General features: G+C 46.6%; 1 protein-coding gene across 2 annotated transcripts in view; it reads right to left on the reverse strand.

Moving 5' to 3' along the window:
• GPR107 (G protein-coupled receptor 107) overlaps positions 1-24970 on the reverse strand; it is a 67988-nt gene that overhangs the window by 24003 nt on the left and 19015 nt on the right. The window contains exons 2-14 of one of the 2 annotated variants that reach the window (XM_019728850.3): positions 21198-21320; positions 20835-20885; positions 20511-20590; positions 19409-19548; positions 17667-17704; positions 15315-15371; positions 11873-11983; positions 11398-11531; positions 8067-8142; positions 6670-6716; positions 6138-6255; positions 3013-3143; positions 792-835 (exon numbers count right to left, since the gene is read on the reverse strand). In XM_019728850.3, coding sequence (XP_019584409.2) covers positions 792-835; positions 3013-3143; positions 6138-6255; positions 6670-6716; positions 8067-8142; positions 11398-11531; positions 11873-11983; positions 15315-15371; positions 17667-17704; positions 19409-19548; positions 20511-20590; positions 20835-20885; positions 21198-21320 — 1150 coding nt within the window. Of the gene's footprint in view, positions 1-791; positions 836-3012; positions 3144-6137; positions 6256-6669; positions 6744-8066; positions 8143-11397; positions 11532-11872; positions 11984-15314; positions 15372-17666; positions 17705-19408; positions 19549-20510; positions 20591-20834; positions 20886-21197; positions 21321-24970 lie in introns of both variants that reach the window. The other variant, XM_019728849.3, reaches the window with a different exon arrangement.

The raw sequence follows: 24970 nt of genomic DNA on the forward strand, positions 1-24970 counted from the left end.
ATGAGTTCTTGTTACTTTGATAATCAGAAAACAGGTCAGCAACACAACTTGTATTAACAGCAAATGAATAAGCTGCCTTAAAGAACGCTACTAGCGGCACTGAGGACGACGCCAGGATCCAGAGGCAGCGCCGACCTTCGAGAGCACGGCTCCCCGGCCCGGGCCTGCAATGCCCCCTCATGCCAGGGCAGCCTGCGGTCGTGGGCATTATTCAAACGAGACCAGAAACACACAGAACATTTTCTCTGTGGCTTCTTTTCTGACTTGGGAGGCACGGTTGGAAAATCAAGGAGATGCAAAAGGGTATTCATGGCACAGCCACTTAAAAATCAAAGTTTTAAAGGTTCTTTCTGGCATCAGGCTCATTTTAAATTAATACCGACACCTCTATTTTGAAAGCGTGTTAAATCAGCAGGAAGGGCGGCTTTACACACAGCCACCCGGATCCATACCCCCTCCTGTTCTCACAGTGAAGGGCTGTTGGCCCTTCCAACACAAGATTTCTCTTCCTGACTCAGTTCTGAGCAGGTGAAAATCACGCTCATGAGTGGAAATGAAATGAATCATCTTAATAAGCAGCGATCACCCCCAAGCCTCCCTGTACCACTGGTCTCTGTAATGTTCACCACTGGCCTCGCCACCAAACAACGCCTGGCTGCTCTTACAAAGCCCCCAGGGCCCCCCCAACCAGCTTCCGAGGAAGGCAGAGCCTTGAGGCCCAGCGTCCTCATCTTCCTCTCAGCCCCCCCAGGCATGAGGCTTCAGGGAAGGCTGAGCAACACAAAACTTGCCTTTTCCATCTGTTGCTGATGCTTCTTGTAAATGCCTGATCGACCTAAAAATAAACATTCGGAGAACAAAACGTTAGCTAACAACTTTGCGTTCCTCTTTATTTCCAGGGCTAGTAACTTGAGGCCTTGAATTCCTCAATTATACACTTAGAGGGTTGGACTAGATGATTTTAGCTACTCTCCCTAAGCACGGGATCATTGAGAATCAACACTTCGGCATGAGTGGTGCTCAAGCCTGAGAGTTCAAGACGCCCTCTGCTGACTGAAAAAAGTCTGGCAGGGGCCTGGGCTAGAGCAGAAAACAAAACCAAGCACAGCCCTTTACCTCTCCTGATCTCTCTACCTACTCTCAGTCCCACAGCTACCCCCCAACCCCAACCCAGCACTAAGGCACTGCGGGGTCACTGAGCTCACCTGGAGAGAAGGGACCCCATAAGGCCACAGGCCGATGTCTACAGTCTGGGTCTAGGAGCTGTGAGCACATGGTTTCATGCAAACTCAGTCTTTTATTGACCAGAGATTTATAACTCGGCTAAAGAATGCTGGCCGTGTGTGTGTGTGTGTGTGTGTGTGTGTGTGTGTGTGTGTGTGTTTGGGGGGGGTTGAGGGTAGGAGAGGGGGTCTTTTCTCCAGCTGGTGTGTGCTGGTAACTAATTACCATCATTACAGTTCAGGCAGGAGAACATGGACATTATCAAAGCAACTTAGATCAGAGTTCCAGGTCGAGTTCAAAGGCATCAAAGGAGACTCTTCTAAAGGAAGAGCACAGACATGGCACAGCGGGGAGAGGGCCAGGCCCAGGCGGCGGTCCTAACACGCCCACCCACTCTTTGCTTGACCCCATGAATGGTCATTTCTCCTTTAGTCTCTGTGGTTTCCCCACATGTAACAAGTGAATGGAGCAACATGGGAAAGTTAAGTAGCACCGGCTGAACGTGAATGTTTTTAAAAAATTATTGATACTGCACTGTTTCTTAAATCACTTCCCTAGTACCTGATTTTTTTCATTTTATGGCAATTTTCAGAATATTTACCTTAAAGAATCTGCCATTCGGCATCTGCTGTAATTACCAAGTGGCGGGAAGTGGCCACTCGTAGCTCCACACGCGTCTGAGTCTCCCAACCCCTCCTGTCCCTTGTTTTGCTAAGAGTGACAGATGTCAGCGTGGGGTCTGTTCCTTAACAACAAAATGCTCTTTCTACGTGAAGACATCACTGGGCATCCTGTCACAGGTGCCCGAGTTACTTCTTCTGGGGCAGGATGCGAGGAGGTTGCAGAGATTAAAAATCTCATTCGTATTCTCTCTTCTCTGCTGAACTGATCTGTGTTCACGTGTGATGTCCGATGGAATTGGGGTTAAGAGTGAATCTAATTGGCTGGGATTACACTTCACTAGTACCATGTTCTAAACAATTAGAATAACTAACCTGATACATTCCAGGATCCTAAAAAATATCAATTTACTGCACGGGGCACTGTAACACGGGACACCTCACTTCTAAGAAAGCAGGCAAATCTATTTTCTTAAATTTTATTCCGAAAGAATTAATTGCTTTCAAGTAGCCATGAGACTCGATCATAAGGGTGTCTTATTTTTGCCAGGCTTCTCCCCTCTACTTGATTCCCACCGAACCAAGTACTTCCTTCACTTTGCATGAGACTGAGTGAGGATATTCTCTCTCATCAACCACTGACTTGGCATAACTCTTCTTTACGCATAACTGAGGCACAATACATGTACGCAGTCTGCCATTTCCAGGAATTAGGAAAACTATGCCGAAGAGATCTAAACTGTTCATGTGCTGAGAACTATCACGGGCTTGGTGTTAATGTACTTCCTCATTTTCCATTTAACTTGGCACAAAAAGCCCATTTATGGGATTTCTTCAACTCCCTTCCTCTCAAATTCATGCTGCTCTTTATGTTGCTACTGAGTTCTCACTCCCAGACCCTTCGCTGGTGTCTACACTGCGCTACCAGCCACGGTGCCAGAACAGGTCCATTAGCGCCCGCCGGGGACAAAGACCCAAGTTCAGGGCCCTGCCCTGGAGACTGGTTCAGGTCAGTCTGGGACCCAGAACGCTGTAGTTTTTACACAGATGCCCAGCGTGATTTGGACCAGTTTGGAAATGGCTGGCTCAGCTGCCGGGTCTGACAGACAAGCCTCATGGCGCACGCGCAGCCTCTCCACCTCCCCCTGACCCCTCCTTGAGTACTCACCACACCACAGGGAACAGGATGGCTCCACAGCACAGCAGGTCAACCAGAAACAGAGAATCCTTCCACAAGCCATACTCAGTCGTCCCCTCCTCGGTGGACTCTATGATGATGTAAGCCACGTTTGCCAGGACCTACAGGACGCGAGAAGTTGCTGAGGCCCCAAAGCATGCGTAGAGTCTCACAACAACAGCCCCAACAGGACCCATGGCCACGGCCTTACGTCCAGTCTCACACGCTCTTTAGACCAAGAAAGAGGGTTACACTCCACTGGCACCATGTTGCCACTTTCCTACCAAGATGTGGTCTCTGTGGCCTCCTCCTGAGTTTGTCATTACTCTGACCAACGGGGTGAGGTGGAAGTGATGCCATGTGATTTGCAAGGTAGGTCACAGAAAGGTTACAGGGTTACAGCTTCTGCCTGGTTCGTTCGCTCTCTCTCTCAGCACACACCTTTGGAGCCCTGAGCCTTCCTGTAAGAGGTCTGGCTGCCCCGAAGGTAATATGCTAGAGAGACTATGCAGAGAGAGAGAAAGATGCTGACGAGCCCCAGCTGTTCCCGCTCCGTCTGGTCAAGTCTTCCCCGCCCGGGAGAAAGAGGTCAGTTAAGACTCTGCCATGACCCCAGCCCCCGCCACTGTCTGAATATAATTGCAGGAGACAGTACGTCAGGCCTGCCCAGGTAGGCCATTCCCGAACTCCCGACCCACAGGAAACGTGAGAGAGAATAAACGGCTGTGCTTGTCTTACATCACTAACTTTTAGGGTGATCAATTACACAGCAACCAAAAATCAGGACACTGCTTTTCAGGCACGGTGGCCTCAGCAGTCACTCGGGTGCTGAACAGGTGGCACTTTACATCCCGTTTGGCCATGATATCAGTTCCTCAGGCCCAAGTTCTCCCAGTGTGGGGACCTCTATTTCTCAGGGACAATAACCTTCCCAGTGCCAGGATGTACCAGAGACCAGAGTGGCAAGGATGCTGCTTTCGGCCCAGTGGCTGAGTAGCCACATGGGTCCTCCCAGGACTAACTCCAGCCCAGGTTCTCGCCACTGGACACGGCTCAGCTCTCCCCAGGAGGTTCACCTATGTCGTGTTTTGCATCCTTCCCAGAGTTAGCGGTCTGCCTCGTGTGTCTATTCCCACTTAGTGTGGTATAGAAAGTCCACCCACTGGCTAAACTGAGGTGGCAACATTTAAAACCCTGTGACGCTCCTCAGCCTCGGGAAACATTATCTATGGGGGTTCTTCCGAAGACTGCCGGTAGGGAGGGATGCAGAGATTGTAATTCCACATCTGCCCTCCATGCGGAAGCCGTGGTCCCAAGTCCTCGGACTTGCCATCTGCAAAGGGAATTCCTTACAGTAACCGCCTCTGTGCTATTATTGGGAAGGTTCTAAGTGTTGCAGTTTCTCTTTTGATCTAGGATGTATCTATCGGTTCAGTCATCACAGAAGCCATACTTCACGTAACACAAATGGCAAACTTATTTGGAAAGGTCAGTCTCCCACCGACATCCAGCTCGGGGTCCCTCCTAAACACCTGCATCTCGGTGCTCTCTCTGAAAACAAAGTGGAAAACAAGGGCTTTCCATTGTGTCCCCAGTTCATACTCTTGACACAAGAAACACAACGTTCCCAGAGGTGATGGTGTGGCATAGCATGCAATAATGTTCTGGAAACTCCACTCTGTACCTCTCACTTTACTCAGAGATGTGCAGTGGCTCCCTGTGGCCAACAGGCAGCAGTTTCAACTTTTCGGGCTGACGTTCAAGGCCTTCCCAGACTAGTCCGTATGTTTAAATACGCATAACTTCCTGATATTTAATTTTTAAAATGCCCTTGTTTCCTCAGAGTGACTTGCCACGTAACCCTGTGTATTGCTCCTTCCTGGGAAGGAGCTGGGAAGACTGTGCCCCATTATGTCACAGTTCAGGCGAAGGGGGGATGGAAAGGGGACAGGATGGAGCAGGATGGCAACGGGAAGACGACCAGCCCATCACTTACGAGCTCTAGGCCTTGTCGGGCCGGCCAAGACCTGTATCGTCCCTCAGCATCTGTATTCACGGGTAGGAAGAATCATGTCTGCTACTCCTCCTTTGTCTCTGTCCTATTTCCTTCCTGAAACATCTAGGCAAGGCCCATCTATACACAAAGCGTTCCAGATCGCTCAGATTTGGGTGGAGTTTGTCCTCGGCAGCCGACAGCAACGTGTCTGTACCAATCATCTGGCGTCAACACGACCCCGTGTTACTGAGTGTGAGGGTGGCTTTGCCAGAAATGTTGCCAAATTGCCAATCGCCAGAGCTGAGCGGGGTGATCTGGGTGCCCAGGAGTCGTTCCCTTCCTCCCCTCACCCGCCACATTTACATTGTGCTCCACAAGGAGTTCGGCTGACGAGAACAACTTTCTCGAACTGTTTGGTCGAGCAGAGCAGAGTAGCTGTGCATCCCTGCTAGGACTGCTCTGTTTATTTTGAGCTCTTTATGTCCAGGTTCTGCCTCTAGTAAGGCTGTTATATGTTACAAGACAAGGTCCTGTCCCAAGGGGCTCAAACCCGGTCAGGCTGGCCTCAGCCCAGGGCCCCGAACACAGGACGGATTTCAGAAACGTCTCTCCCCGAGGTCTCGTTAATATTCTAGATGTGGAAACTCTCTGGAGTCACCTGTGTGTGGCTAAAGGAGAAAAAAAGGCAGTGCTCACTTTTTGTATTTAAACATGGAAAATGATTCCAACCGGGAGAAAAAAAAGAAAAGAAACTCACTGGTGTCATTCACAGTTTTAAAATAATTTGTTAACCTCACTATGTACTTGAGCTTCTTTGCCATGAGGACCGTTTTGTTACAGGGCAAACAGGAGCAGAAAAGAAGGCAGCACACGTCCCTAACTTTCCTGCAGCTCTCTATTCGAGTGCAGGTGCCCACGTGCCGGTCTAGAGATGACGATGGTCAAACACCTCCCAGTGCAAGGGCCTGAGGTCTAGGTCAGTCAGAATTCACAAACAGAATCCCTGATGGCGGAAGCTGGGGTTTCTGGGTGGGCCGAGCCCCTCTCCCCAGATAGGCCTGGAGCAACCCTGCTAAGAGCCAAGGCAGAACCAGAATGAGCAGGCTCAGCGTCCCTTTACCTGCAGTGGGATGACAATCATGAAGATCTTCTTGTCTTTATCGGAAAGGATGTGCTTAATGAAAGCCCAGCCAGTGCCAATGAGTGCGATGGTGATGAACAGGAGGGCCCCTTTCAAACTAAAAGGAAAAGATGAAACAGACACCAAAGGCTCTCATTCTGTGGGTGAGAGTCTACTGCTCACTCTAGGATTTCATGTGCTTCTTGCAAAAGACAGGGGGCCAAATTCCGGAGATTTACCTTCAGTGAGCAACACTTCTCACTGACAGTCCACTATGCCCCCCATTACCTGAGCAGCCCACCCCCACAGGAGGCCACCCCCTCCCAGGGGCACGCCAACAGTCCCGAGTTCTCAAGTCTGGACGCGACACACCGTTGACATGCAGGAACCCAGACAGGCTGCCATGGGAGGGCGGGGCCAGTCAACCTGGGGCATGTCTCTTCCTGCCCTGGCTTCCCCAACATCTCTGAAAGTTATGCGTATTTAAACGTGTCACAGTATCGGTATGTCACGCGTCACCTTGCATACTCACAGGTGAGTGATGTAGTACACGACAGCCCAGCCTTCGATCGGAAAGCCCTGGGAGGAGATGTAGTGGTAGTCAATCTGCAATCAAACACCTGCGTTTCAGAAAGGCCGATGGCCTACCTCAGGGCACAGGGAACAGGAAATGCCACCAGAGGACCTCATGCCGGGGATGCCCGCCCCACCCCACTCCCTAGTACCTCACTTGTCAATTCACAGTTGAGCATGGGAGTGTGCTAACAACGTCAGCTAGCTTGAGAAACCCGACACAGGTTTCAGTGGCACTAACACCCAGCCCCGGTCCTCTCCTGAGGCAGGTGACTCACCCTGACAAATGGCTACCTAGTCTTTTCTTTAAAATCTCCAAGGTCCAAACGACACAGGGTCCGTTCAGTGTCCCAACCAGGAACTTTATCTTGCACACCCAGCTGCTTACAGTAGTAAATAAGTCAGTCAGTCAGTCAAAAAAATCTACGTGGAATCACCCAGCTTAGAAAACTATGTTTTCTTTGAAAAAAAATCTGTAAATTTAGAGCCTCTTGAAGCTACCAACTCATTTTAATTAAAGGGGCAAGTTACAGTCATGTATCCAAAATGCTTCCTGACAGAACTCACAAAGGTGATATAAATTTCTTTATACGTCTTTCATTCTAACACAAGTGACTATTTAGATAGTAAAGTGACTCAAGGATCCTATCACTCATTATCTATATGGTTTCAGAAAAAATCTTTAACTCAGATCCAAAGAAGAAACTACCCACATAACTGTCATTTCTTGAAACTGTAACTGACATTTTAAAGTTTTCTGACATCACTTAAGTGCAGTAGGAGAGCACGTGTCTGGACATTGTCACCCATGGGTGCCTCGTAGGCCTACAAATTGGGGAAGCTGTGATCTTACTCCCACGGGTGGGCTCATTTCAATTTGCATCAGTACTAACTAGTCAAAGCTTCAGTTCAATTTTATGCCTCAATCTGCAGGGCATCAATTTTCTCTCAAATAAGCGTGCTAACACTGAACTTCCAATCAAACGGGGACATGAAGGAATATTTGGAAAAATAAAGGGAGCCATGGGAACAATTTAGCAGGTGGCACTCTGATCTCAAGAAATGACCACAAACAAACAAACAAACAAATAAACAAAAACAAAGAAATAAAAAAAGGTGTTCTAGGAAAACTCTGGGTCTGTAGCTAAGCTCGGAAGATGTCTTAAGTCTAGTGTTAGGGAGGTAAGGATTATTTACCCCCGTGACCAGTCCCCCCAAACCAAAGGAGGCTTTCTGAGAAAGGGATTCTTTCATCTTTTATTTCCCACTGATCTACCCCTTCTTCTAACTGATTTTTCCTGATCAAATAAGCATTGTACATCATTTCATAAATGACCCCAAAATACTAATACATACTGCATGGAACACCAAAGAAAGAGACTTGGTGAAAGGAAGGGCCGCCATCAGCCAGTGAATTTTAAATACATCATTCCTATAAAAACAGAGAGAAAAGAATGAAAGAAATATTCCATTCTCCCAAAGGACAGCCAAAGCTCCGGGCATCAGACATACTTATAAGGAGGCAGTACATATAATCTAAGAAAACCACAAACATGAAGCCTTTTTTAAAAAGTAGTTTCTGCCAGTAAGAACGGCCTTGAACGCAGGCCTAGAGTCACCTCTAACTAGAGTCAATGCTGTGAATGGAAGCCAGACACGATGAACTGAGCCCTGATGAGATGCAAATCTACAGAGGCTGCTGGCTTCCCCCCCGGAAACCACCCTGGAAAGGCCACAGAAGAGGGAGGTGGATGGATCTACAAAAACACGATATGAAATGCCCAGGAAAGCCGAAGGTGGTTAGGCACAGCTGAAGGGGAAATGTGCAGCCCAGAGGACGGGCAGCTTCAGCGCCATGTGGCAGGGATGGTCATGCCTTTTTCTCTTCCCTTCATGGCCAGAGCCTGCCAAACCCACCAGGCCAGTGCGGTAAGACACGCCCTCCCATCGCCACGCCCCCACAGGTACGTGTCCACCTTTGGGCTGCCGGGCACTATATTCTTTTACCCTTTCCCACCTCGCCCTAGGAATTAACCTAATAGGACACATGAGACCGTTATGGAGAACAATTTTAAACTCTATTATAAAGTACATAAAGACTTGAGTAAGAGGCACGGAGGAAACACACACTCTCAGACATTCTGCAAAGTCACAGCAGTGAAAAATGTGGAACGGTGTGGCATCAGACAAATCCAACAATAGAACAGATATCACTGCGTGAAAGAGCAGAACAATTATCTACAGACAGTAGAGTGTAAGTAAATGAAAAATACATGCAACATCAATAAACATTATTAATTTATAAAAATACACAAATATCCCCAAACACGTACTAAACATACGTGAGTGGCTGGGAAGGGATGAGAGGGAGGTAGGAAGTGAAGGGAGGATGGAGACGGGCCTCGTGGGGACTGACAAGGAGGGTGTGTCCTGCACTGACTGACGCAGGCTCAGCTTCCGGGCTGATTTCCTCCCTGGGAATTTCCTGCCCCCCCCCCCCTGCCCGCCCGCCTACTTGAAGTCAAACAGGAAGGCCAGGGTAGTCTGTCACTCCTAAGTAGCAACCACATTTACCCACAGGGCAAAACCACCCTCTGTCAAGAGTGGGGCTCGCTCAGACACCCCAGCAAGCAGGACGGGCAGTCCTCGCAAAAACATCCCCAGCTGGGGCGGTGATGTGATGGAAGCCAGAGCGAAATGGCGAGTACTGGTTCTCCCTGACGCCCTTAATCTCTCTAAGCCTCGTAACCTGATCTGACAATGGGGCAGCACCTACCTACCTGCTGGAAGATTAGCTGAAATAACCAACATCAAGTGCCTGACTGAGCAGAGAGCTGGTACTCAAAAGCTGGCAGCTGCCTGTTTTCTCTTCCACTTCCCCAGGCTTCCCCGCCCCAAGCTCTGGGGCCCACGGCTGAATGACAGCTGAGAGGAGCCACACAGCACAAGGAGCCCTGGGTTCCAGTCCCGGTGCTGTCAGCTGACCCCAGCCAGGGCGCTCACTTCCCCAAACGAGGTCTCAATAAAACAAGGCAAAGAACTTTCAGTTCCTTCCAGCTCCAAGGGGCTGCAAGCCTCTGGAATGCACGAGGATGCCTTGGAGTCACATCCTTTACATGACTCGAATTTCCAACCTCACACAACTGGCTGTTAAGACTCAGAGAAACACGGGGAGGGGGCAGAGGGCTTGACTCAGACATTTCTGTACGTATACTACACTTCAACGAGAAGTTTCAAACATGTTTTACAAAGTAGGTCAGCCTCAGGGAGCCACAGATTTAAAATTGCTCACAGTTCCACGTAAGTGAACCAGTGACAATGACCTGTGTCACTAAATGAAGGGACATTCGAACACCTGGTTAATAAGCTGTTTTGTATGTACCTCATATTTGCATAGCACCCTGACGTGGAAAACCCTCTCAGACACATTATCTTGGGGGGAATCACCTGAATCTAAACATCCAAGGCTCTTAGAGGAAGCCAGGGCAGATATTACTGCCTCGGTTTTACAGCCGAGGAAACATCGACTTAGAGTGAAGCAAGGCACACAGGCGGGAAGTCAGCATTTGCACTTGAGATCAGGTCTCTGACTCCTGGTTCTTACTTTTCTAAGAAAGGCAAAAGCAAAACTTTCTCTAAAACACAAACACCCGTTTATGGCCTGAATTTGTAGGATTCTCTTTTTCTAATTAATGGCTGCCTGATCATCTAGTCCAAAAATGATTCCATAAGGTCCTTCACAGGTAAACAAGCAGCTCTTCCCATCTGGTGGGTGTAAAGGAGGTTCCAGCAAATAGGAACCTGCAACTGCTCCTGGCCGAGCCCAACACCCCAGCAGGGCACGTCCACGAGAAGAGAGGCCCCCGGAGATGGAACAGGTCTCAATTTCTGCCTCTGTGCCCCAGAGAAAGAGGGAGTTGGTGTTTGGGTTCCTCACTATTGTTAAATGGAATCCATACCATAATACCACATTCACATCCCATCACTTACTCAGTTATTCACGTCCCATCACTTACTCAGCCTTATCCTGTAACAAACACTTCACACTAATCTTTAACTGAAAAGCAGTCTTTCGTTCTCAGTTTTTGGGGAGGGAGACAGAATTAAACACTAGCTCTACCTACATGCAGCTGGTCCCCTCATGAGCCAAGTACAGGAAGTTCAAGCTACAGGGGGTTCAGAAGAAAGGCCGACAGCCAGGCAGACGGGCTATGGAGAGGTTTTCGCCAGCGACCAGCCTAATGGTCAGCATCGATCCCAGCCCACTCTGTGCTGAGGCCTGGGTGCCGAGCAGGAGCTCGTGACCCACCAGGCAGCGGGTCACTGTCACTCACCTCCCCCTAAGAACAGACAGCCCCTGAACGGGACCAATGTGCCCCAGCTGACCCCGCACTGAGGTGTCTTCACTGTGGAAACACTTGTCTTCTACATGTTGTGTTGCCTGCGTATTACTGAGATATCTGGACTTGCCTTTTAAACGAAGCAGTGGGAAGTGGGCAAACAGCAAGGCACCAAAGGCCTCCCACACTGCGACCTCCTGAAGCCTCCCTGTGGTTCGGGGAGATGCCCTCTGAAGAGAATGAGAGGCTCGTGCCAATTCGTCCCCGGTGCAGAAGCCAGCGAAAGGGGAGCGTGTGCAAATCCCAACCCACTCCACGGTGAAGGGCTCAAGGGAGTAATACTTTACCGTCGTTTTCGAAGGATGTGAATCCAGACAGTCCCAGAAAGGAAAAAGAAAAAGGCCATGGAAATGTATAATTTAGGGAGAGGGATTTCTCCTGCAGAGAGGTAGCTGTCCGGGTTCTTCTCTGTGATGTCAATCTGAAACCAACAGGAAATTAAGTTTTACTTTTCAAGAACAGACCACTCCCTGTTCAGCCATTTGTAACCTTAGCTGTTTCACTGAAGCCTAAGAAATTGAGTAGCAACAGGTAACAACCACATTCCAATGCACAGGCCGAAGTGGAAACATCCTAAATTGCTCTACGTTTTCTTCTTTAGGAATCCTCTGTCCTGCCCACCAGCAGAGACGTTCTTCTGGCCACATTTTTCTTTTACTTTGCTTAAGTGCTCTTAACACCTATTCTTACAGAGACATAAAATGGCTCACATTTTACACAGCTGACAAAATCCACATGGAAGAGTTTCCGTATGGTACTCACATCAAGGTTGAATGAAAACTTGTCGTTAGACCACATTTTATTTCCAAGACATTTATGAAAATAAAGACTGTAGAGGCCTTCTTGGTCATCGGTGCTGATGTTAAAGAAAAACTGGAAGAGAAGAAGAAAAAAATTAAAGGGCCCCCAAATCCTCAGCTTCATTTTTAAATCTTAGGAATAAATCATGAATACTATGAGCAGAAGAAAATAGACTACTTAAATAAACCAAATTCTCCCAGAGCAGCATTTAAACAGATGTTTTCTTATTCTATGATTACCTCCCAATATTTAATTACGGCAACTTTCAAGCTAACAGAAAAGTTGACAGAATTATACAGCGAATACCTATATGCTCACTACCTAGATTCTACAATGAACGCTGTATTATCTTTGCTTTATCAAGTATCTATCCATCAGTGATGGGTTTTGGCAGAAGTCTGCAGAGATATCTGTAGTTATCTCGTTTTTGAGCCAACACACTATTTTGCTCTTTAGGTAAAAGTACTCCTGAAAAAGAAAGGACATTCATTTGATACTTGAAAAGGTAAAGGACCAGCATTCCCTCATTAAAACTTATACCTATGATTTCGAACAACAGTAATAAATGTTATTGTAAATTTTGACATTTATCTATGCTGTTCATAAATTTCATGTGTTCAAATGAAGTTTAATGTAAATCAAAAGACATCATATATGTAAGATCAAAGAAGTGACTCTTTGGTCTATTCTACAGAACATTTTACTGTCAGCCTAAAATACTTAGGGCTACATATACTTCCGTTACTAACGGTAAAGAAAGGCAAGGAAGTGACTACGATGTTTCCGTGACAGGGATTACTCCCGAGTTGGGAAGGGGTGTGAGGGACACACGCGCTTTGTGGGTGCTAGCACTGTGCTGTTTCTGGTCCCAGGTGGTGCTTACAAAGGGGGTTATTTATAACTATTTGTACTCAATGTAGGTACTATACACTCTTGTACATATACTATACTTTACAATTTAAAAGGATGGGGAAAAGAGACATCTGAGAAGAGGATGGAAGTAAAAGACCAAGAACCTTCAGGTTGAAATTATTAACCTGTTAAACCGTGTTGCAAACTCATCACTGTAAACGTGAGATGTGTATTTCAGTCCACGCAAGGTAGCCAGAAAAACAAAAGTTTTCTAAACATATCAGTAACTTTTAGTTCCAAAACTAAGACGCATATAAAGTTTCTAAGAAATATATATTTTTTAAATCTAAAGCATCATTATGGTCGGTCAGAGTAGGCACCTGACCCTGCAAGAGAAAACCCAAACAAAATAAAGCAAAAACGTAAACTTTGGAGCTGGAATAAGCCCTGACAGTCCCTTTCCTTCTTTAGGTAGACACACGATCATCCCTGGGCCGTAGATGGAGCCGAAAGGCTCAGTGTGACCGCACGGTCCCAACTGGGGAGGACACTGGGTAGCAGAGCAGCAAGGAGTGACCCTGACTCCTTTACAAGGAGCGGAAGCCACAGAAAAGGCAGGCTGCCGGGGAACGGCTGCCATATGCACTGAGGACCCGCCAAACTGGCTCTTTCAACCAATGTTCTTAATCAGCCTGTGTGCTGCTTTCCCCTTGACACTCAGGCATTCGTAACTAACAAAGGTGTGTGTCTTCTAACGCCTTCCTTAAGGCTTTAAAAAAGCATTCAAAAATTTTATTGACAAGCATTTTAAGGTGAGGGGGAAAAAGAGAAAAGTACCTTTTGTATTTTCTTAAGGAGGCAGTAAAGCAAAGTTGTTAAACACATGGGCCTTGGAGTCAGACAAACCTGGGTTTGAATCCTCCCCTTGGGCAAGTTACTTAACCTCTGAGCCTCAGTTTCCTCATCTGCAAAAGGGGAACAACAGTACCTACTTCATGGAGTTGTTGGGAGGCATGAACTGAGACAATGATGACACATAAGTACTTAGCACAGCGCCTGGCGTTCATTCATTCACCTCCGTAGTGACTGAGGGAGAGCCTAGTATGGGCCAGGCCCAAGGTTAGGAACTCCGTACATATCGGTAATAAAACAGGTGAAAATCCCTGCCCTTATGGCTACCGTCTAAAGGGAGAGACTGATGATGAACAGAATAAGTACAGTCCCGGCACGCTGGAAAGGAGGCGTGCTAAGGGAAAAACAAAGCGCAGGGGGACGGACGAGGGGAGAGGGCTGCGTTCACATTACGGTGACCGGCGGAAGCTTTGTTATGGTGACACGTGAACAAAGACCTAAAGGAGGTAGGAATTAATCGTGAGGACTCTGAGGGACAAGCGTTCTCCCAGTGGGTTCAGCCAGAGCAGAGCCTGAGGCGCGACCTTTTCTAGGAGCAGCAAGGTGGCCTGTGTGCCTGGAGCAGAGTGAAGGGAGGAGGGGGGACAAATGGGAGCTGACAAGAGTGACAGCAGCTAGACCCTGTGGGCTCGCAGACCAGGGGAAGGACTTGGCATTTACTCTGAGACAGACGGGGAGCTGCTGAGGATTCGGAGCAGGTGAGCACCCCACAAGCTCCAGTTAGCTATTAATACCGATGCCTACTAAACTTGTAGAACATAAAAATCGTTAGGCAAAATAATTTATGGCGAAAGGACTCAGAACGGTGGAGGGGTGGGGGGCTTCCCAAGGTGATAAAAATGCAGAGAATCTTGACAGAGAGTGGGTTACATGCGTGTGTGCCTCTGTCAAAAGTGATCAAAATACACACTTAAGACCTGTGCATTTCACTTGAAGCAAATTATATGCCAATTAAGGAAAACTGGTTAGAAACGAGGCAGTGACTCTTACAAATTAACGATGACGATGATTTGCATAGCGCTTTAGAGCACTTTTGTTTTCTAAAAGCGATACGCATAACAACCCTATGAGATAGGTCCCATCATTGCTCATTTTTAGATGATTCAAGAGCGAGGTTCAGAAGGTAAGTGAGTTGTCCAAGGTCACCAGCTAGTTAGTGGGTGCTGAGATCCAGTCCCGTGTCCTACCCCACACACAGCCTGTGATGCTGCCACACTCACGCGCAGCTAGTAATGGTGACAGCTGTGCAGCTCCCGGGAGGCCGCTGAGTCTCAGTGAACTCATCTCTAAATCACAACATCACCCTAAGTGAGCACCAATGTCCTTTCAGGTACAGACTCCTGAATGGGAGTCAGCGTGGGATGAGAGAGGCAGAGTTGTGGAACAGCCAGGCAGGACAGGGTTGGAATTTGGGCCTTATTACTTCCACTGGTCATTCATGAAGTTATTCATTCTGAGACTCATGACTTCATACGTGGGGGGTAATAATATCCACCTTGTGGGTTTGTTATGGAGAGAGCTACTGCATTCAAGTGACTGACACAGAGCATGCCTACATTCAAAATTCCTTTAAAAATTCACCTTCTTACATGGTAGAGATACATTCTATGAAGCTTCACTCAAAGAAACTAATACATACCTGAAAGGAAACTGTCCCATTTTTATTATGAATAGAGAAGGATTTCTCTTCCATTGCCTAAAAAGACATAACAACCTGTTTTAGGATACTGGCAGGAAAAGTAAGCTAATAAAAATAAAGGTTTTAAAAAAAACAAACCACCCAAACACATTCTTTTTTTTTTTTTTTTTTTAAAAGAAGGGAACAGGGACTTTATTGGGGAACAGTGTGTACTTCCAGGACTTTTTTTTTTCCAAGTCAAATTGTTGTCCTTCCAATCTTAGTTGTGGAGGGCGCAGCGCAGCGGCAGGTCCAGTTGCCGTTGCTAGTTGCAGGGGGCACAGCCCACCATCCCTTGCGGGAGTCAAACTGCAACATTGTGGTTGAGAGCTCGCGCTCCAAACAACTGAGCCATCCGGGAGCTCAGCGGCAGCTCAGCTCAAGGAGCTGTGTTCAATCTTAGTTGCAGGGGGCGTTGCCCACCATCCGTTGCGGGACTCGAGGAATTGAACTGGCAACCTTGTGGTTGAGAGCCCACTGGCCCATGTGGGAATCGAACTGGCAGCCCTTGGCATTAGGAGCACGGAGCGCCAACTGCCTGAGTCACCGGGCCGGCCCAACACATTTTTCTTAAACCCTAAATTTGGTGACCTTTAAAAGCTCCCTGAAAATAAACTTCACCATCCTTTCAAGAAGTTTGAAATCCCCTTCACAGAGCGGAGATTCTGCTCCTCTCACTTTCTTTACTCAGCCATCTCTTCTGCCGCTCCACTAGCGCCCAGGTCTGCCCATCTTCCTCCTGGAACACTTCTCTGACCCAGTTCACATCCTGACACATCACCTGGACTCAATGGAGTCCCTATTTCAAGTAATCAACACATTGCCATTGGTACAAGGGACCAAGTAAGGAAAAGAAGAAACTACTGGTATATGCAACAACATGGATGAATTCAAAATAATTATGCTGAATGAAAGAAGTCAAAAAAGAGTACATACTGCATAATATATCTGTATAAAGTTTTCACAAAACTAATCTACAGTGACAGATCAGTGGTGGCCTGAGGACCGGAGGATGACAAAATGACAGGAAATTTTGGGGTGACAGATATGTTCACTATCTTGATCGTGGTGGGTGGTGACTTCACGGGTGTACACATACGTCAAAACTTATCAAACTGTCCTTGTAGACACAGTCGTTCCCCCTTATCCACAGGAATACGTTCCACAATGGATGCCTGAAACTGCAGACAGTACCAAACTCTACACAGGCTATGGTCATGTTTTTTCCTATACACACACCTATGATAAAGTTTAATTTACAAATTAGGCAACTTCACAGATAGAAGATTTGTTCGTAGATCCTAGCAACCTCGCCATACGATTTGTTTTCTTCCCTTATTAAGTCAAGACATTTCACCTTGTGACTTAAAGAAGGCACTCTACGGCTTCCCTGAGGAATATCTGAATCACCAGCATCACTACTCTTGTACTTTGGGGTCATTAGTAAGTAAAACAGGGTGACTGGAACACAAGCACTGCAATACCGGGACAGTTGATCTGAACGCAGCTACGTACTAAGTGTCTCAGGCCAGCAGCAGATACAGCTGGCCCTACATTATCTCAGTTCCCTTTCTGCTCCCAAATGTGTTCCTTTCACTTCAAACAGGCCAGTGCCCGGCACCTGTCATGCTCATTTCCACTTCCAGTCTTTGCTTCTGACTGTCTTCATCCCCTTCCTTCTCTTCTTCCCCAAACAAATCCACCAGGCTTCAAACCCTGATGGTACCTCCTTCCAGAGGGCTATCCAGGTAGCTCACTTCCCTCTCCACTCACTGTGGGACCCTCTATCACACAAGTGTTGTACACATCAGCACTCAATTCTACTCGGAAATTGCTCTGTGTGTCTATATCATCTCCCCAAACAGAAGGCAACTCCTTACAGATTAGGTGTGCTTGTGTATGTGTACGTGTATATGTATGTGTATTGATAAAGATGAACTGGGACTTTAAGGAAACTGATGAGGCCGGCAGGTCCCTGGGAGGAGCTGAACTCCTGGAGGTTCACAGGCCCACCTAGTTGACGTCTATGGTCTTAACCTCCTTTTCATAAAACTCTCTCTGTGGTTCTAGCTTCCTGTCTCCCTGCCGTCTGGTCCCTCCATCTTGGCACACAGCCAGGCTGTGCCCGTGGCCTGCCGTGTCTGCACACCCTCGTGCTGGGTGGCGCCCTGTTTTTCCTTTTTTCCCCGAATAAATCCTTTTTTGGTGATGCAATACTTAGTCAATATTACTGTTCAGTCAACAGTGTACACAGAAACACTCGCACGGAACATACATTCCAGGAAAGCCGAGCACAGGGCGGGCCGTTCTTACCTTTGCATCCACTGTGCTTCGTTTAGACTTCCCAGTCTCTAGAAGCAGAACATTTAAAAGGCGTTACTGCAGGATCCAGCTCAGATGTTACAGTACCATTTTATGAGACTCTGGCTTGTCTAACAGCAAATAATTCAAACAAACAAAAAGATGAGACCATATGCTGCCATCTCTTCCGATCCCAAAACAATTCCTGAGCTGCAGAAGTGGCAAATCAGAACGTGCTGTACTACAAATGTTACCTAATGAATGAGAATATTTAGGACCAACGGGAACTCGTCTCTAGACAATCTGGTGGACGTTATGGCCAGAGATGCCACATGGAGTGACTTTCCTTATTTTCTAAGTAATTACATTTGAAAACAGATCATTGTTTAAAATATGTATCTGAGGGGGCCCTTGAGCCAGTCTCTACTGCTCCTATTAGGGTCTGCTCCTATTTCTTTGGAGTGTACTATCTCTCCTAATAAACTGCTCTCTCACCACTTTAACAATAAAATAAAATAAAATAAAGTATGTATGAGATTTATTGACACACATGGAAAAATTATTTGCAATGAATATTAGCCTGATGCATACTTTTTTTTCCCACAGCAAGGAGTGTTAAGATTGCTAATGGCTTTGTTCATGGAACAGAGATGTGCTTTATTTTTACTTAAGATACTCTTCATGAGGAAGACAGGATCTTAAACTCCCTGCAGGAAGGGACAGCATTTCAGCATATAAAGAAGGAAGAGGATCCTTCCTCCCAGGAAACGGTTACGTGAGGACGAGAAACCTGGCCAGGAGACGGGGCACAGACATTAAACACCACCATCACACAGATACAATATCTCTGTGTGCCCTTTAAATTGGGTTAGAGTTTTGACAACCTGTGGAAAAATGTGTAAATAATACAACACGTAATAAATGCTTTCAAGAACTCATAAATTATTAGACAGAAGTGACAGTTAATGACACAGGTGATAAATATAACTTAGTTAATCAACATATAGAGAAAAAGTGTGGCCTCGTAATAAGAGTGAACACAAAAAACAAGAATGCCTTTTTTGCCTTTTCCTTTGAGATTAAACACACACACACACACACACACACACACACACACACACACACACAGTACTGGCTAGGACATGGTGATGGGGGCACTAGTCCTGCCATTTTCCAATGGGAGTATAAATTCACAGAACTCATTTGGAAAGGAATTGAAAGTAGGTATCAATATTCTCAAAAGCATTCATATCCTTTGAACCAGATATTCCAATTCTGGGAACCCATCCTAAAGAAAGTTTTATATATGAAAAAAGTTCTACAAACAAAGAAGTCTAATGCAGCTTTATAATAACATCAAAATGAAAATTATGTCTCCTTAAGGGGAACGGTTGAGCAGACCACAGTATCTATTTAATGGGATACCTGATAAGTATAAAGTATCTTAAGGTCACGAGACCAGAGATGCTTAAAATGATAAACATGACTGAATTGTAAAAATCAAATGTTCTACACTTAAGAAACAAGCTTAGATGGCAACATACATTACGAAAATTCTAACATGGGAGGAAGGAGAAATGACTGTTCTTTTCCCACCTTCTCTGTATTTTCCACATTTTTCTTTAAGGATTATACATTTTTGTATAACCTCCCAAAGAAAACAATGCTAAGGTCACATTTGTTTTGACTTCGGAACAAAAAAGAATCTACAAAGCCAGGCATGAAGAAAGTGCTAGTTTCCACTTGACGGTTACCTTGCTTTTTCTCAGTCTGGCTGCCTGACGAAACAGGGCCACCATCAGCCCCCGGGCCCTGACCAAGGGCTTTCTCGTCCTTGCTGAAGATGATCTCTGGTAACTGGGTACCAACTTCTGGAGGAGATCTTATTTTCACTCTACATTCAAATAACACAGAAGGAAAAAGGTTCAAAGAAACACTTCTGGCCATGTAAGCATCGCAGGTTAGGTATTGCTTCAAGCTCTAAATCCACCATCTCACGCCGTCCTTACAATGTCCTACCTACGTCTGCATTTACAGATGCTGAAACGGAGGCTCCGAGGGTACAAGGGTAGTGGCCTTGTATGCAGCTGGGCGAGGACCCAGGCAGTCTCACGCTAAGGCCGACGTTCTTAGCTACCACGCAATTCTGACGCACACATTTCCCCAGAGTATATGCAGCATGTCCAACAAACTGGTGCACAAGGGGGTCGGAACGTCGTTAAGATAGGAAGTCTGGGGACCTGTGAGGAGCAGGGGGGACTATTCACAGTCTATGGGGTATGCATTTCCTCCCTCCCTTCTTAAGAAACCCCACTTTTGTTTACCCCACTCCACACGAGGAGGGACCAGTGAGTCTCCACGTCTGAGTGGACACGTGACCTAAGCTGGCAAAGTCAGGATGAAGGGAAGCACTGAGTGGGAAGAACCTTTCCTCTCCTTCCCTCAGCTGGATGCGAACAATGAACGCACTTCACTGAACACACCATGCTACTCCACACTACTCTGCCACTGTATAAAATGCTCCCTCTGCCTGAAATGTTCTTCCGTCTCTTATGCGTCGGTAAAGTCTAGTCACTAAAGGGCTGGTTTCCTGAAGCTCCGCTCCCCTTCCACAGCTCGTCGGTCTCTCTGCCCTCTTACTTCTCTATTTCACTGCGATCACGGGGAGTGCTGTTCTGCCGCCCTCCTGAATCTACAAGCTCCTCAGGGGTGGGACCTCTGTCCCCTCAGCTTGTTTTTCACCTCCAGCACTCAGCATGGTATCTGGCACACGGGAGATACTCAATGTTAGCTTAACGACAAAATGCCCTTAACTTTCCTCTACGATTGAACTGCAAGAACATGGGAATTACTTACTCACTTCTGGAGACGTCTAGGATTAGAAGGGTGACAGAGACAAACTGCTGCCGTAGAACGCAGTAATGCATATCTTCATCCTAGGAAAGGAAGACCCAGTTACACGTGACCTCATTCACTCACGCTAGAACAAGAACAGCTTTCGGGATTAAGGCAAATGGGCCAACGTCCATTCCAAACAAAACACCTGCGCACGCTAGGGGATGCCTAGAAGTCAAAGCAGCCACCGCCGCAGGAAAGCAGCGTGACGGAAGCAGGGTTCCCTCCCCCCAGTGTCTTGGGCTCAAGTGAAAGGAATGATCAGGTCATGCATTTAATGCTCACCAGGTAAGAAGAAAATCCATCATTCTTTGTACGGTCTAGGCTGAATCCAATCTAAGAAAGAGGTCAAAAGAGCGGAGGTGAGTACCACACGAGGCCTGGCATCCATCCTGTCCCTCCTCAGAGAGCAGAAAAAGCCCTTTAAGCCTGCGCTCCTCGGTTTTCTCACCATTCGTTTTGTAAGAAGGCTCATTCATTACTAAAATCAGTCAAGAAGGACAACGTGAGTGTTAAAGTGGAGCTACCTAACGCCTGCTCACAAGTTCATTTTCTCGATATTCTGGCGCGTCCTATCGAGTGCGGGCAACGCTCTCAGCTAAGCGGCAGAAGCGGGGCCAGGCCCTGCTCTCCCGGAAAGGCACTTACAGTCGTGTCCTTGTGTGTGGCTCCCTCAGGATCCTTCACTGAAAGTCTACTGACGTTAACCACCATGTAACCGTCCTTGAAGAAGCCAAAGGTGTTCAGGTGAACCTTATGTCTCACGTCGTCCTGCAAAGGTTTATGGTGGTGGAGTTAGTAATACAGAGACGCTCACTTCATTATTTAGCCTATTCGTTTGCTTGAAAAGCTAGAGCATCTAGTTTCCTGCTAGCTAACCAACGTTTCATCTACTCAGTAAAATATACAGCTGTGCTACCTTATCTTGTTCCAAAAGCTAAAGACGACTCATCAGAAATTCATAACATATCAAGTTTTAGAGAAGGGAGCACACAACAGATGCAATTCATCCTGATGCACTGGGAACGGGCCCGGGCGCGGTCCCGTGGGCCGACTCGGCGGTCAGCTGGAATGCGAATTCCGGGGAAGGAGGAAAACAATGTGTCAGTCATCCTCGCATCCTTCCCGCTGCTACAAGGCCTGGCATCCAGTAGGCATGGAAAACATGTTGGGGGTGGGGGAGTGGCCCCAACTCTCTGTGAATACCCTCATTTATATAAACCTTCTTAGGAGTTGTGTGTCACTGGCTCCTCCCACTGCAGGAAGACGAGGGATAGCCGCACGTTACTTTCCTCACCTATAATTCAGCTCTTTACATAGGCTCATTGGCATCTAAAAATGATGTTATAGATGATGGAGTTTCAGAAAATAAAGCTTTAGGCAAAAGAAATCCCAGGAACCAGCCAGGTGGACAGGCTCTTTCGGACACAGGAGAAACCTGAGGTTTGTTGAAACTGCACCAGGTAGGCACAGGCCTAGCTACCTGCTCGAATCGGTCTCCGAGTGGTGTTTACAACCCTAAGACAATACATTTTAAGGCTGACCAAAACTACCTGGAACTTGAAGCAAACATAATCAGTTGGGAGGGTCTATGGGAGGAGCTGGGGCTTAAGGAAGCTCTCGCACTCTAGGACTCGCGAGACCCCGACGGGAACCCTTAGTTTATAATAACGCTCCGTGTTCTAACCTCCCCTTCCCTTTTCTTCCCTTTCCTTTCCATAAGTACCCCTCCATCTGGGCACACAGGCCCAAGGCTGCACGTGGCTTGCCATGTCTGCATGCACTGGGTTGCAACCCTTTCTTTTTCCCCGAATGAATCCGTTTTGGTGACAAAACACCTAGTTGATATTATTTTTCAGTTGACTAGGCCAACGGAACGACGGTTTAGTGACGACTTCTAAAACTGAGGTTCCACAAAGAAAGTCACGAGCTCCATGAGAATTATTGTCTGAATCGGACTGTTGGCAATAAGCTAACAGGTATTAAATCGCTCCTGAAGGCAAGGCGCTATGCCTAGCACTTTTCTTGAACTTTCATTTGGTTCTCCCTCAAATCTGAGTCATTTATTTTTGCTAGCGTTTGTTTCTTGCTCCTATTTTTAAATTCCATTCTTTCTTTCAATTGTAAATACAGCTGACAACATATTGAGGTGCTCTGGGGTCTAATTCTGCTCTCTGTTGTCTCTGCTGACATTCACAGCTGGTGGGCATGTTTCATTTTCAGACGAGGACGCATTAGATACCAGGGGCATCAGGCTATGCCGAGGAGGAGAGGCAGTGGATCGGATCTTCCTCAGAACCACGAACTGCACCCCACCGCCCACCCCACCATACACACTTCTTATTTCCATGAGGAGGGTTTTATCTAACCGGTGCCACCATTCAGGGTGCACATAGAGTCCCATATTCGGGGCCAGAGGGAGACAGTCCCAGCCCCTCCCCACGTGGGTCTAAGGCGCTTGCTCCCCTCACAGGCAGATCAAAATCCAAGGCTCTAGGGTCCAAGTGTATGCAATGCCTCAGGGCAGCCCTGGCTCGTGTCCTGCCACCCACTGCAGTTTCAGCAACTTCTCCCCTCACCCCACTTTTTTTTGTTTTGGCCCCTGGGAATTTCCCTTTTTTTCCTAGGAGCCCAGCTATGCATTTAAAGCATGTTGGCCAGACTTCTACTTCCTGGTGGGAGGGAGTAGCTTGCAGCAAACAGGCACTCGGGGGAGAACTAAAAAAGCCAGATAAGGTAACAAGTCATCCTTTGGAAGGCATCAGGGAGCTGCTAGACCATAAAAACCAGAAAAGCTAAGGCTCACAGCCTTTCTCACAATTGTAAGGGAGATTCACCGCTACAGAAAATGATCTATGTTCTCAATTCTCCCAAAGATGTTAAAGGCTACTACCATCCTAGATGCACAGGAGAGAAATTAATTCCGCTACCTATGATGGATGTCTTAGGACATGTGAAAAAAACATATAAACGGAGCTCCTTTAAAATGGACTCTGAGCTGCCATTTCAGAGGAACTGCCTTGCAGATATTACCCTTCAAACCTTTGTAATGTCAAAACAGGGCACATTAACCTTCAGACTGGGCCTGAAACAATATTATGTCCCAAACAACTGTTTGCAAAGATAACTTAGAAAGCAGATATCACGACTACCAGACTGAAGACTAAAATCTTGCTGCCTACAAGATTCACATCAGATCAAAAGGCACACACAGACTAAAGTAAAGAGATGGAAAAAGATATTCCATGAAAATGGGAGGGGAAAGAAAGCTGGGGTAGCAATACTTATACCAGACAAAACAGACTTTAAAACAAAGGCTATAACAAGAGACAAAGAAGGACCTAGTAATCTCCCTTCTCGGTATTTATCTGAGGAAACCCAGAACACTACTTTGAGGGAACCTGTGCACCCATATGTTCACTGCAGCACTGTTTACAATGGTCAAGATGCGGAGGCAGCCTGGGTGTGCATCGATGGATGAATGGATAAAGAAGTAGTACATATCTACAGTGGAGTATTACTCAGCCATAAAAAGAATGAAATCTTGCCCTCTGCGACAACAAGGATGGAGCTAGAGGGTGTTGTGCTCAATGGAGTAAGTCAGACAGAAAAAGACAAATGCCGTATGATTTTGCTTATATGTGGACTCTAAAGAACAAGGTAAATGAACAAACAAAACAGAAACAGACTCATAAATACAGAGAATATTTTGATGGTTGCCAGATAGGAGGGGGTGAGGGGATGGGCAAAAAAGATGAAGGGATTAAGAAATACAAATTAGTAGTTACAAAATAGTCACGAGGATGTAAAGTACAGCTCAGGGAATATCGTCAATGATATCGTAATAATTATGTATGGTGTCAGGTGGGTATTAGGTTTATCGGGGTGATCACTTCATAAGTTATAGATGTCTAATCACTATGTTGTATACCTGAAACTAATGTAATAGTGTATGTCACTGCTCATTGAAAAACAAATAAAAACTTTCTTTAGAACTAGCACCACTATGTCAGCTTACCTACAGAAATGCCCTCTACTGATGTCATTCTTCCCCTTCCCTTTGTCAAATACCCCCTACCTTCCCCTCCTTACTGGAACACTGTTTGGGCTTCTGCCTGCGTCAGTGCTTCCCCAATAGCTGTTCTTTTGGATCTCAAGTAAATGCTGTTGCCTCTCACTTTGGCCTTTATTTTTAGGTTGAAAGACATTAGGGTGTAATCCTCTGGCAGAATCTCCAGATGAAAAGGGCTGCACAGACATAAATAAAGGAAAACGAACCAATTCCTGCCATATGCAACAACGTGGATGAGTCTCACAGATGTAATATACTAAGCAAAACAAGCCATATTCAACATCGGAATAACAAATTCCAACGCAGGAGGAGATAACCTGTGGTGATAGAGGTCAGCACGGTGATTATT

The sequence above is a fragment of the Rhinolophus sinicus genome, chromosome 16 (genome assembly GCF_057876585.1).
Source record: "Rhinolophus sinicus isolate RSI-liver-muscle chromosome 16, RSI-T2T, whole genome shotgun sequence".
NCBI lineage: Eukaryota > Metazoa > Chordata > Mammalia > Chiroptera > Rhinolophidae > Rhinolophus > Rhinolophus sinicus.